Source organism: Phaenicophaeus curvirostris, chromosome 28 (genome assembly GCF_032191515.1).
Source record: "Phaenicophaeus curvirostris isolate KB17595 chromosome 28, BPBGC_Pcur_1.0, whole genome shotgun sequence".
NCBI lineage: Eukaryota > Metazoa > Chordata > Aves > Cuculiformes > Cuculidae > Phaenicophaeus > Phaenicophaeus curvirostris.
In genome coordinates this window covers 1,089,601-1,103,886 of record NC_091419.1, presented here as the reverse complement: position 1 = coordinate 1,103,886, position 14,286 = coordinate 1,089,601, and the positions used below count along the sequence as shown (strand labels likewise).

General features: G+C 44.0%; 2 protein-coding genes across 3 annotated transcripts in view; one reads left to right on the top strand and one right to left on the bottom strand.

Moving 5' to 3' along the window:
• Nucleotides 1-14,286, top strand: part of CD320 (CD320 molecule) — a 143,836-nt gene that overhangs the window by 79,379 nt on the left and 50,171 nt on the right. The window lies entirely within an intron of this gene.
• ELAVL1 (ELAV like RNA binding protein 1) overlaps nt 12,042-14,286 on the bottom strand; it is a 42,873-nt gene continuing 40,628 nt past the window's right edge. The window contains exon 6 of the mRNA XM_069878171.1: nt 12,042-13,617. Coding sequence (XP_069734272.1) covers nt 13,293-13,617 — 325 coding nt within the window. The 3' untranslated portion in view covers nt 12,042-13,292. The remainder of the gene's footprint in view (nt 13,618-14,286) is intronic.

Below are 14,286 nucleotides of genomic sequence, written 5' to 3'. Positions count from 1 at the left end.
GCTGTATCTTTAAATACGTAATTACAAATTTCACGTAAGGCTTCAGCAGTTTGTCAGGCTGTGCCTTGGTGGGACCAGGCTCCAGCCCTGGGGAGGAGCTGCCGCAGCCCTCACTGCCTCCCTTCAGTGCTCTGAAGGCATGAGCGAGATGTGCATTGAAACATATCGCGTCGTACAGAGCGCAGATTAACAGGGCTTTACCTGCCCGCACCACAGCCTCTAACACACATCTACCTCTTATACGCCCATTTCCACTCACAAGATCTCATCAACACTGACAAGTTCTTCTATTTCCTACCAGAACCACAGTGCGAATGATGCACATAGGCTGAAGGACACATCCATCTCCTCTTGTTTCCATCCACCAGCATTACTTCCATGTAGTCATACTTGCTTTAATCACTCACTTTGCCACAAACACCACATTCCCACCCCAGCTGAAAATGAAGTCCCCCCCATTCCATCTCATGATCTGTTACTGTCTCTTTTGGTGCTCACCAGCACTCCCTCTCCCCCATTTACTCTTTACTTTTCTTTAATACTTTGGGTTGGGTTTTTTTCCAGTGCAGTTTGTTTTGCTTTTGCTGGGAACGGAGACTGAAGATGACAAAGCAGTTTTGACTAAGATGCAACTCCCCTGTCCCTCACACCCGTACATCAACTTCTTCATCCTACTAGTTCCCCTGGTTCCTCTGGTTTCCCTGAGTAACACAGCTGGCACCAAGCACTCCAAGCACATTTGAGTACAACTTTGCCGGCAGCACCACTTTAAGCAGCCCTGAACTCAGCTATTGATCCACTCTGTACCTGTCCCTTCAGCAGCGCTGGTATCTATACCCCCGTGAGACTACATGGAAAACAGATCCAAGCATAGAAAACAGATCCAAGAATGGATCCAGGTTTAAAGTAAATACAAGTGAGGCTTATCTTTCATTTAAATAAGTCCTACCAACAGTTTTATCTGCACAAATAAGATGATGGTGGAGGACTGGTATAAGATGCTGGAGACTGAGGCATTTATTGCAACACCATCACCTAAAATCATATCCAGAATGCAACTTCAGAGTCTTTTTTATGTCTACAATGACATTCAATTATTACTGTTTATGTTTTTTAGGACCTGAATATCTAAAATTCTCTTGTAATATAAAAGCATTTTTGAAGCCATATCATATTGTGTCTGTTAGAGAGATAATAGCCCATTGAGCTTTCACACAGATATGAGTGCTGACAGTGTGCAAGTGCAGCCACTGTAAGGAATTCCTCATTCCATCAGCTCCAATAAGGAGCAGGAGATGGAGAGGCCCTGGCTGAGAGCACAGCTTCAGCAGCAGCCACGCTGGCAGGTGGCGAGAGGATCCCACACTTGGATGTGTACTGCAAAGGATTAAAACATTCCCAAGCACAAAACCCACACTTGTTCTTATCAGGACATCACATCCCACCTCTTTTCCTCCTTTGGTTTGTACAACAGGAAGTTTGCTTAGGAGATCATGCACAGGGGTGAAATGGCTTGGCTCTCCCACCCAAGCGGCTCCCTATCCCACACCGATACGGAGCGCTGCCGCTAACGCTCCTACACAGACACCTTCCTTTTGCTCTGTTCAACACCCATCAGCTATGAGACTGTCAGCGAGCTACCCTTTGCAGAGGGAGGATTGCAAAAATTAGGTCAGGCTGCCTTAATCTCATCAATTCAACAAAAACCCCATCCTTTTCCTTTTTAATTCTTCCTTGGAGGTGACCAGCTTGCATGATTCCCTCACTCAAAGCCATGATGTACACCAACAAAGGACCAGGGAACTCAGATTCTACACAGGGGGCATTAGAGTTGTTCTTTTGTAAGGTCAGTATGTGTGACATGAAGGTGGAGAAGCCAAACTGAGGGCAAACATTCCTTCCTCAAGGCCAAGGGCAACCCAACACACGCGAGGCTCAGACCTGCCCAGCTGAACATGCTGTACGCTGAAGCTGGGAGGAAAGCACAAAGCTTCACAAGATTCTGTCTTGTGCTGCCTTTGAGGATTACTGTGGTTAAGCTAACATAAGATGCAAATGAGGACAGCCACAATGCTGCCTAAGAGCCATCACAGCCCTGGAAACACTGCTGCTCAGGAATAAAACAACTGGAGCAGGTCCATGTAAGCCAGAGCAACTGAACAAGGCAAAGACATCACAGTGTGTCGTACCTCAAACTGTAACTTTGCCTTGTTCAGAGAGGAAGCACTCGGGCAAGGCTTCAGAATGGTTTATCTAAGCTAGCACAAGCAGCCAGGGTGTCTATCCCAGAATCCAGCGACACGGGTGGAAGAGCAACGTCTGGCTCTGTGCCATGGCAGATGCTGTCAGTTGCTGCCATTTCACTAGAATCACAGTCTTCCTTGAAGCTGACCTGTCTTCCTTCCTCCATTCCTGCAGGAAGAAAGGATTAAAACATTAAGGTCCGTGGTAAAAACAGAAAGAGTAAAAAAAAACATAAGAAAAATGGCTTAAAATAAAATCAAAATCATTTCAGAAGGCACTGACTCCCAAGGAAGTGACAGTGCTTTGCCTCACAGGGAGAATGGAACAGTAGGTGCTCCCTGAAAAGCGGTGATGTTGCGCGTTACAGAGCCACTTTTGAGAAAAGCACAATAAATAGATGTGGCTGTTCGCTAGAGTTATTGCAAGAGAAACTGTAGAAAAAATTGATGTTAAATTTTTACCCAGAAGAGAATCATTTTCTTAGACTGCCACAGCTTGCTCATCACATTCCTGCGCCATTATTAACAATACCTTATTTTTTCATAACCTTGGGTTTTTAAGGATGTACATCTTTGTACAAATTACTGTACATTGAGTAGGCAAGTGAAACAGCACAGATGTGCATAGACAGCAGATACCCAGCACTATTGTCTGTATTTGTTAATTGTATGCATGTGTTCTGAACAACCTATCTGTAAATACAGCCTATGCACATTTCAACACATGCACAGGTATGAGGTGTGCGCATGCACACAGATAAGCATAGATGTGCACTGTGCCTCTACAGAGACGCAAACTAAAAGAAACAGTCCGGGACAGAAAGGTGATGCAGGATGAACGGTCACAAAAGTGTTCCCTCCCAAATTTTGCAAGTGTGGTTTGACCAAGACCAATCCCATTTGTGCCATGACTGTAGAGAAGCACACAAGTTCACTTACCACAGCCACTCATAGGCTGCAACACAGCCTTGACCTCCTGAAAGCCGAGTGCCCGCTCCTTCCATGGTACCTGAGTGGGAGCCTACTGAAGGAAGCAGCTCAGCACTGTTTACACTGACTGACACTGCTCCTATGCCAAACAACTTCAGCTTTGCTCTCCTTTCTTTGCGGCATGCATGGGCTGGACCTGCGGTAAATCTGTTCCAACACATTCAAACAGAATTTCAGTTAAAGCAAGTTTAGGGGGTCTGCTGATACCCACTGAGAGAACCCAGGGAGCCCCAAACTCAGTTTTATTAAACTCAGGGAAGTTTCCTTGTAAGCTCTAGTTTAAGTCAAGAACTTGCTCTTTAACAGGCGCTCCAGCTACAGCTCTGCAGAGAAAAGGTGACCTGCTGCAAAAAGGTCAATAGTTAAAGCATTAGGCACCATACTTACAATTCAAACAAAGAACATCTGTAGCTTAACTGTGACAAATTTTGCTTAGTTTTGTTACGAAGAAAAAAATGATCAATAAGATGTCATAGAAGCTGTGTTCTGACAAACCAGAATCAGATTTCCCTTTAGCTAAATTCACTGCTTCTACACAGAAAAGGAAGCATGTCACAGCACAGAGTGAGCCACGGCTGTTCATTCACCTTCACTTCCCTGCACAGACAACACACACTGAAACATTACGCCAAACATTCTGTCTTTCCTTTCAGTCTCCTGCTGCCAACAAGAGATGAAAGCAGAAGACAAAAAAAAAGCTTTGATCAACCAAGAAGCCAAAGCAAAGGGGACGATATGGGAATAAGCAGGCCCCCTCTGATATCCAGCTACTCTGTGGGCTGGGGAAGCACGAGGGGAATGGAGAAGGGATGCTGGCCAGGGTCCGTGTGCTTTCCGTAAATAGCTTCTCTCCTGCCACTGCCGGAGACAAAACCCTGGGCTAAACACACCACTAAAGTGACCCAGAGGACATTCCTTATCCCAATATTTTTCCATGTTCCCTTTTTTCATAAAGATATGAGATACAGACGAAAATACACAGATGGGAGGATGTTTCTTCCATTTTGTTTTCTGACGTAGCAGTGAGAACCAGAGCAGGTTAACACCTTCCCCCTCACACCCCTCCTTCTACACCCCTTCTATTCTGGGAATGAAGGGAGCGATTTTTAACAGCAGGATACCCCAACAGTGCCTCCAGTCGAGCAAGTAGGGGAAAAGCCAGGGAGTCTATGGGGAATTCTGCAAATCCAGAAATTCCACCTGGGAGTCATTGGATCTAGACTTGATTTTTTGGGTTCCTTTTGGACAACCAGCCATTTCTGTGTGGGGCTTGTCCTGTACAGGAACATGTGCTGGGATTAAGCTTTTTGGGGTTAACGCGTGTTTTCCATGTAATTTTTCATAGAAGAAAAACCTGGAAAATACAATGGTGGTGAGAACAAACCTGTGCTAAGTGTATGACATAGGACTGACATCAGGTGGGAGGCAGAAGGCAGAAGCTGCCCCAGCTCCATCCAAAGGAAAATCCAGGAAAGGTCTGAAATTCCACACTGGTGAGTGAGCCTTCCCAGTTACAACACGTTCAACAATCTGTTGTTATACAGTAGTAACAGAAAATACCCATTTCTGTTCTTTACTAATTTCGCACAAAGAATAATTCCAACCTGGTGAACAGCGCTGGACTGAGCAATTCTCACAGCAAGGAAAGCCAACTGGAAATCTAGTTTTGCACTGCATGGAGCTGCCTGAGCTGATGCAGCATCACCCTCTGTTCCTTGTTGACATACAAAAAAACACTGCTTTTTTTTTCTTATTTTACATCCCTTTTCACAGGTAAGATACTAAGATAAGAGGAAAATCAGAACCCAGGTCCCAAATCAGAACCCAGGTGCTTAGCCTGGCTAAGAGAGATGGACATCTGCGACCAAGGAACGCAGCACGGACCTCCTGAAACTCATCAGGAGGCGACTTCAATTCATCAGACTTTAAAAATGCATTGGTGAAAAAGGGCAAAACACACGGTCTGCCCAGAGCCCATGAGGGTTAACTCTGACTGACAGGACCCGGCTTCCCAAGCATTCCTTCAGGTCACCCACACAACCTCCCCGCAGCCACCTCGCCGGGCATCTGCCTGGTTTCTGAGCTACCTCCAGACCACAGGAGCTGGAGAGCCCTTCCTGGCCTGACAGCTGACAGGTTCCTTGTTCTCAAGAGCTCTCTTCAACAGTGTCAAAACACTGAGGAACAGTGCAACTGGGCTTTGGGTTTGGTTTAATCAGGATAAACAACATAAGATGGAGAGAACAACTTTTTTTTCCTGAAAAATAAGAAGGAAATCATGTGCCACCTTTTAATTCCATCTTTCTATTAGGGTTACAGGTTACAAAATCTCCAGTGGAGCAGGCTCCGCCAGCCGTGCATGAAAACAGTTCAGATTCTTCTGAAAATAAAGTCAAATTCCAAATTGCACAATAATCATCCAATTCCTGCAGGAAAAAAAGACAAAATATGAACAAGTAAAAGCCTGATTCTATTTTGAAATACATCGCCTTTCAGCATGGATCGTTTAAAAACATCAAAAGTGCATTCCAAACAAGCACTCAACGAAACCAGCAATGAACATGTGGCAAAGTACAGAACTCCTTTGCTCTACTGACAAGTAATTAATTGCATTTAAGTATTAACACCAGCGCAAAATATCCAGGCGTTGTTTCATTTAATTTTGAAAATACCACATAGAAAACAATGCTGATCATTCCATCCACAGGATTCTACAAAACTGCTGCTTCAGACAACAAATCTTGCAACTGTTTCAATATGAAAATTCCCATTTTTCAAATTGCTCAAAAATCATTGCAGAAAATTTCCAAGCACTCCAAGTGAAGCACAACCCAAGGGTGAACCTGGTACAATCTTGCCGTTATTTCTAAAATAAGTCAATTTACAGAAGTAGTCTCAAAATAACACAATAGGATTCAACTTCATTTTAGACATTTGGAAAGCAGTGTCATACTTTATTTAAAATAAACCCATGTAAAAACAAAGTTTAAATGAAAATGGTACCTGAAAAATAAATTATTTGATATAAAACAAATCAATAACTTAAAAACACACTAAATATACAAAATGTTTAACCATATACTGTACAGTATGGAAAACAGTTGATAAAACCTTCTGTCCCACAAACAGAATAATTATAAACAAAAGATTACACAAGTTAAGGGAAATGAAATCAATAAGGACCAGAAGTACAGCGTTATTCAAAATTAGTGCTCAAATAAAGGTTTATCCCAACTTAAGTTTCCAGTGTCTCAAGTAATTTTCTTCTCAATGGTCAAGTGAAAAAGTTCAGCTGAAACCACTGAAACAGTGCTCAAAAACGTGTAAAACCAAGGAACAAGGGTCCAGCAATAGAGGTTTTACTCCGTGTGCACAACAGCACACACTGGAGGGCTCAGTTCTACCATCACCACCACAAAAAGAATACAAGTGGTGAAAATTCCACGCAACAGGAAAACATTTCCAGTTCAACCCCTGTCATCATTTTACTCCTTGTAAGCTAGACCAGCCGAGCCCGAAGAGAACACAGCTGGGACCTGAAGTCAAAGCACTCGCTGGGGCCGTGCTTTGCTTTAGAGAGCAGAGAGGCTTCGACCAGATTTGAAATCATGCAGGAGGAGAAAGCAACGCTTAAAGTTGGGTTTGGTTTTCCTACATGAGACTACTACAAAAAGCAACTCCAAACCGATGCTGTACTCCGATCGACCTACGAGCAGCCACCAGCTCTAGAAAGGAGCTGCAATTTTCGGTCCTGCCGCTGCCAGGAGAAGCAGCCCGGCACACAGGTGCCCGTATGCAGGTACCAGCGCGGGGGAGGCCGATGTGACTCTTTTTATGAACCCTGCACTTTTTACATTAATAAGTAGAAATCCATAAGTTCGATAAATATAGAAAATAAACACTAGCTTTTTGATCTCCGCATTTATCAGCTCTATTGTGCCAAGGCCCGACAGTGAGAAGTGCACAGTGACCTCAGAGGAACTGGCCTAGGGCACAGACTCTGCTTCAACTCCAGAGATTAAAGTGCCTGGGGTGGGAAATTCAGCTCTTGACAAAACCAAGTGCGGCTCCACTAAGGGAGCTCGATGGGAGCCGAGTTCTCTTATGCTTAATGTGGATTTGGTCACTTCCCCCTAAAGCTATTCTTAGGAGCCTAAAAACAGACACGTTACAATAAGATGCTTCGCTGATGGGGTTACAGAGGGGACATTTCCTCCTCATGTGAGTCAGAAAGAGAGGAACCTTGTGCCAGAGGCATCGGGATAGATTGCTCGGTATTTGATTTGGGATTGAACCATGGGATCACCGTCAGTTCACAAAAAGCTGATTGTTAAAAACCTCCCGCAAACTCTAACATTTCACAGGTCAAAGGACCTAATGTCAATAAACAGTTTATTTTACTATAAGAGCTGTTTATTTCGTTACAAAAGCATGGGGGTGCCCTCCCAAGTTTGTTTTTAAAAAGCACATGTAACTATGAAAGCTCCAAACAGGAACTTTCATTATTGCAGTTCGGAATAGACTGAAAAAAACCTCACCTGAAATATTTGAAGAATCTCTACTTTATTGACCTCACCCAGAACATTAAAGCAACATAAAATTATATTATAATCAATGCTTGAGGACCTCAAGGACCGCTCATGTCCCAAGCTGAACATTCCAGATAACGGATCACCCTTACAGTCATTTCATTGGTTTGGTTTCACTGCTGAACATTCTATAAACGTAGCTATATATTTTTTTTTTTAAGATTTTGAATTGCTTTGTATAAACACCATCACTACAATGGTCGATGCCCCTACAAACCAGGTACCCCCTCCATGCGGACACCCTTTGGTCATCCGATCAAACGGAGCAACCACATCTAACCACAGCAAGACTCCTGCTTCAGTGACTTGCATGTCTCTGCATTCCCAGAGGTTTTCATGTTACTGTGACACAGATAGACTGAAAAACTATAACCAACCAAAGGGAAGGAAGAAGCTGTGGGGACACACTACTACGGGACGCTGTTCTGAACAGTGGTGCTTCCTGACTTGTCCTCCACCCTAACAGATGGATCCTCAAGTCCTTCTCAGCCCCAGATCTAGCGCAGAAGCAAAGGGATTGGCACAAGCTCGGCACAGAAGGCAACACTAAGTGCACTGGTGCAGCTCCCCTCCCTCTACATGGAAGAGGGGAGCACACCATCCCAAGGAAACCAACCTTTAAGGTGACGTAGCTTGAAGAACAAACTCAATTCAATCCCTTAGTATGCAGATACTGTCTAAATCGGGATCACAAGAGAACTAAACATGCTAAGCTATTTTGATTCCACTCATGTTTATAGCCTTTGTGATGCTGTGATCTCCTCTGAAGGAGCTGCACTTGCCTCTGCCAGTTTGCACAGAGCACACAGCAACAGGAGAGGTTTCCTTTTGGTATTTCCTGTGTGATTTCCCTACCTGCACATGGTTAACAGGAGGCTTAAACTGTGCTCAGGCTGGCTTTCTGCACAGGGGTGAATTCATTCATAGTGGAAATCTGGGAAGCAAATACAAGTTACTGAGCAGGAGTAAAAACTTGTTAATAAATCAGCAGACTGAAAAGACCAAGTCTGGATAAAGCCTTCAAGGAATTTTAAGTTTGACAAAACTTTTTTTTTTTTTTAACATCCTAAGAAAACCTTATTTATTTTTTTAATTCTGTACAACACAAGTCAAGCCCAGAACATCTTCAGGGAAGTTGAGAGGTGGCTTTCAACCACAACCAAGACAGTTTTGCTCTTAACTAGGCATTGTCTCTTTTTTAGAGTGAAACTCCAGTCCTGCAAAGGAAGACGACTGCTCATGTGCAGTTTTGGAAGCAGTCCCACATGAGCGTATTTCAAAGCCGTGCCTTGCCTTGCTGAGAGCCCTCCTGGAGTGCCAGGTACAACAAGTGCATAAAGAGAGTGACGGAGAGAGAGGTACCAAGAAAGGGCAGCAGAGCTTCCCTTTTGAAAGAAATACTGAGCTAAACCAAAGTGACTCTAAAGCTAAAAGCAACAACGCAAATTGCCACAGAGGCCAGGTTCAAGGGGGCCTGGTTTGCAGGCTGCTTCCCAACGAGATGGCTCATAGCCAGAAGTGCAAATCCAGAGTGACTCAGCACGGGAAGAAGCTACAGAAACAAAGGCCAGTTGCTGCTGGAGTGCTAAGCGTTCACTTACAGACAAGCTCCGTCTTTGTGAAAACGAGCGAGTTCTGGACACACAGCAAACACTCCCATTTGAAAAGGAAGCCCAGAAGCCCGACAGCAGCATCGCTGGTCTTGCCATTGGTGTTCCCAGTCGGCCGAGCTTCAGCTCTGAGATGAACTACCCTGGCCATACGGAGATGGATGAAAAAGCTTTCTCTCCCCTTTTGTTTTTAAACACAGGCAGATAAACTTCTCATCTTGTCCCCACATTTGTCCGTTTGATGAAAGAAGTAAAAAGGCAAAGGTGTCGCCCAAATTGCAGGTTCCCGAAAGCCAGGTTGAACCCTTCGGAAGTCCTGTAACAAAAACCCGGGCCCTGTCCCAAGACATGAGACCCTGCAATAGCAGCATGGCCATAACTGTGTTTTCATCAGGAATCGTACACAATGCTGCAAAAGCACCTGCAGGTGCTCTGCATCCCAAAGCATTCCCATGACAGCTGTTCCCTATGGCACATCTCCAGTGTGGACCATGAAATCCACATCTTGAAAATCTGATCATCACATTCTAATCCAGCAACCAGGACTTTCAAGTCTTCTCTACCTCACTCAGCTTGCTGCGCCTCAGCAGAGACACGAGACACCTCTGGTTTGAGAACAGCCTCTGGTTTACAAAGATCCTGTAAGCACAGAGGCAGAGCATCACCTGACAGAGACATCTCTCTTTCCTCTATTTAAAGGATAAAAAATCAGAACACATCCACAGTTGTTCTAAACTTCCTGAGGATTAAAAACCCAAACCTCTCTTCAAACAGGTACGCTCAAGGGAGAGCTCCAAAGGAGGAAATGCTGGATGACATGGAGTGGAAGGCAACCGCTGATTCCTTTTGGGTAGGAAAGTTGTCGCTACATTCCTTCTTGTCAGAATTTAGTTTCCACTTCCAGAAGCTTCCTTTTGGACTTTACTAGCTGAATGCATGAGATGTTTAGGACCAAAAGCACCAAGGATATATTCACCACTTTTTCTTGACATCAGCTCTTTATGCTAAGCATTTATCAACTGTTAGAATGGCGCAGACCACGCACTTCTGGTGGCAGCTCTCGGTATCTGAATAGCACTTTTCCCAACTCAAGCAGCAGTGCCTTGTGCACAGAAATTGCCCAGCAACTGTTTTCAGAGCAACTATCAAAGGAAGCCTGGACCAGGTGTTCCCTAAAAGAGAAACAATATCCTGCACTGTCTTTTTGTTTAGCAAAGAATAAGAGATGGAAAAATAGGAAAGCAGTCAGATGACAATGATGCCAAAAAGCCTCCAGGAAGAGTTTTAGAAGTGGCAGCTAGAGAGCTCCCATCCGTGTGCCGCTGAGCCGTGGCCAGCACGCCCAGAGTGACTATGGATGCAAAGTTATATTTATAGGGTGTCATTCATTGCAAGTCTGAACCACATTGAAATGCTGTGATAAAACAGCAACCCCCATTCAGTGTGAAAATTAATCTTGTATTAATTAATTAAGGTAAGAGAGAATGATGGGAAATTGGAAATGACTGCAGACCCAACTCCTGTACAGCAGGACAGTGCGAGGATAACAGGTGATGGGACACTGTGAAAGGACTTCTCTAGAGTTTTACCTTGGGAGAAATCCCCTGAATGCTTCTGAATTATCTCCTTGTGCACAGAAGGTAAGTATTCATTGAGGTGATAAATGATGAGAAAATGATGGAGAAATCTGGAACAGACTCCAGAACAGACAGTGGGAACACACTTTATGGGGTGGGAGTTGGTTGTTTGCATTGTCACAGCCATCGTTCTACAGACGACTGTGCTTCTCACAAGATGCCAGAGTGAACACGATGAGTGGGAAAAGCAAGGCTGCACGTATTCACAGCAAAAATCCCACTGACATTCACAGCACACGAGCTCAAAAACAGTGGAAGGCTGCTTGCTATGCCAAGGCCTAGCTACACAGCTTTTTATAGGCCACAAGCAGCTCCAGGAACACCCGCAGTGGCATTTCCCAGGCAGGGCTGAAGGTGGTTGATGGAGACGTGCAGGCAGCTCCGCCGTGCTGCAGCCGCAGTGTGCAGGGACACTGATGCAGACTTCTCTGGGCTGTGCAAGACCACAGATCTCATTGCAGGACAAGGAGAAACTACTGCAAATACATGGCAAAGCCAGCTAAGGATGGAGCAGTACGAGCAGGCAGCATGGAACGGCCTCTGCTGTTGGAAAATAAACTTTGGGACTGAGAGTTTCACCCAAGAAAAGGAGACGACAAAACTACCACTCTCCCCATTTCCACCCTTGCTCTGCCCTGGGGCAACTGAACACAAACACTGGACCTGGATGTTGTCCAGGCCAGCCTCTGTTTGCACATGGTAACCACACGCTGCCTTCACCTAATGGAGAAATCCTTGTTGGGCTTCCTAGCAAGGAACACCTGCAGGGCTACACCCGCTGTGCGACAGCTTCTCTGCGACAGATTTACTGCAGTGCTTTTGGTTCAACCCTTATCCTTGGACTCATCTGTCAAAGGAGCGACTGAGAGCGTCTAGAGAGGAACTGCAGTTCTGAAAGCAACACTCGGAAAGCTGGACACTGTGTGCAAATAATTAGCAAAAAAATAACAGAAAATAAAAAACAAAACAAAATTTGAGCAAAACAAAATCAAATTTAATGTTCTTAAATGCAAAAGTAAAAACAAACAAAAAACACAAAAAAGCAAAAGAAAATTAACAGAAACAGAACAACTCAAAGTTTCAAGGCAGTCTGCAGAAAACTCGGGGGATTCATCTTTAAATCTACAAATCAAAGGGGGTTTCTGTTAATATCTAACTTGCAAGTAGTAAGTACTTTTCTGCTGAGTGTTCCATAAGTAAAGCTAGTTGTCAAAACAAAATCCTATTAAAATAGAAAAATCTAGCACTCATTAGAAGGGATGCGAGAAATACAATGCTCAAATGTTTATAACTGGTTTGCCTTTACAAAACAGAGCTACCAGAGGAATCCAAACTAGAAGGATCTTTGACAATGAATAAGTATCTTGCTGCTTTATAATGTACCAGTAAGTAGTGCACCATGCATTAAATATTTGGACAGAAGAGCTTCGGTTTGAGAAAGTAGCGACACATATTCACGCTCTCTTTTTGGAGTTTCATTTTGACTCTGAAATCTTCCCGGAGTTTCTTTGAAACTCTTTGGTCCGTTCCTATCAGAAAGTGGGCTTAAAAAGTAATGTTTCTAAAACCTTCCAATTTGACAGCTCGGCCACTGCTGGGTGTGCAGCTTAACTTACCTCCTCAATGGTGTTAAAGTTATGCTGGCATGCTACTACTTACAAGACCTTGCCTTTAGAAAGCCTCATCCTCAACTACAAATGCAATAATGAATATTAACTGAGCAAACAATTCACTGGCAACTAAAACATTAGTATTTCTCAACTTTTCTTCCATACTACCAAGGCTGGGGTAGAGAAGGTTAGGGGAGGAAAAACAACAAAAAAAACCCAAGGAAATTAATTAACTCAGCCTGATATTTTTCAGCAAATTCCAGTTTTTGCAGACAACATTCAATGGAACAAATGCGAGTCTCATAAGTGAAAGCATGCTTCAATTTTACCACCATCCAGAGGGTCTGGTTAATTCAATCTGCTCAAGATTTCAGGGGATTTTTAATATGGTTTAAATGAAATAACTTAAAGGAACTTAAAATTGGTCTAACATTGTGGGATTTCAAACATTTGAACATGTCAGTTGCATCCCAGAATATAAAACCTTTTTCACTTCTCATTTAGACTAAAGACAAACACTTGTGAAAATTGGCGCAAAATGAGTTTTACACTAACAAAAATGTTTCAACTTCTGTCACTCCATTATCTATTCCATACAAAAAGCACGAGCAAGTTATTTGTGGGACTTGTTGGTTTTGAAGGAAACCTGTAAGATTTTGTCCCCCAGGCGGTAGCCGTTAAGACTTGCTATGGCCATTGCAGCTTCTTCATAGTTTGTCATGGTCACAAAACCAAACCCTTTGCACTTGTTGGTGTTGAAATCTCGAATAACTTTCACATTGGTAACCGCACCAAAGGGGCCAAACATCTGCCATAGGATTCCCTCATCAGCATCTTGACCAAGGTTGTAGATGAAGATACACCAGCCAGAAGATGCGTTTCCTGGAACATTTACACCAGAAAGCCCACTCATGTGATCTACACCCATAGGAGAGAACCTAGCAAATAAAAAGCACAACATTGCATGTAAAAGTTCAATTCAATTCAGCAAGTTAACTTGAATGGGAAGCAACTGAGAATGAATATATTCTACATGGACATCAAAACCGTCAGAAAGAAACGTTTCCCCATTCACATTGACAATCAAATTGAGAGCTGCCAGGGAAAAACAGTTAAGTATTCCAATAGGGAACTATCCTTAGCAATAGGCAGGCAACAGAACAGTTGCAAGGCAACTATTAGTTCCGTGATCACCTTCACTGGGGACCTGGATTGATCTCAAACTCAACAAGGCTGTTAGGAGTGCTCATGGCATCAGGGCAGAACTGCTTGGGTGCAAGGAACAGGCAACACCTCCCCAGAGGCCCCAGCCGAGCAAGCCATCCCCAGGCATCTCCTCTAAAGGAGTTTGCATCCCATATCCTACTTTTTTTGCCTCTGAAGTAGCATGTTGGGAACTTGGGGGAGGAAGGGCTGTGTGTTTGGTTTTTAGGAGTAAGGGATCATGTGCACTGATCTACATCTCATTTCTAGTGGAACAGAATAAACCCCACTCCCTGACCCGCTGTAGGGTAGTGGGGACAGCAAACAGTCCCAGCATCAGCAGGCAACTAAACACACCCCAGGGATACACGCTCCCAGCTACAGGCTGGAAATGGTGGCACCCC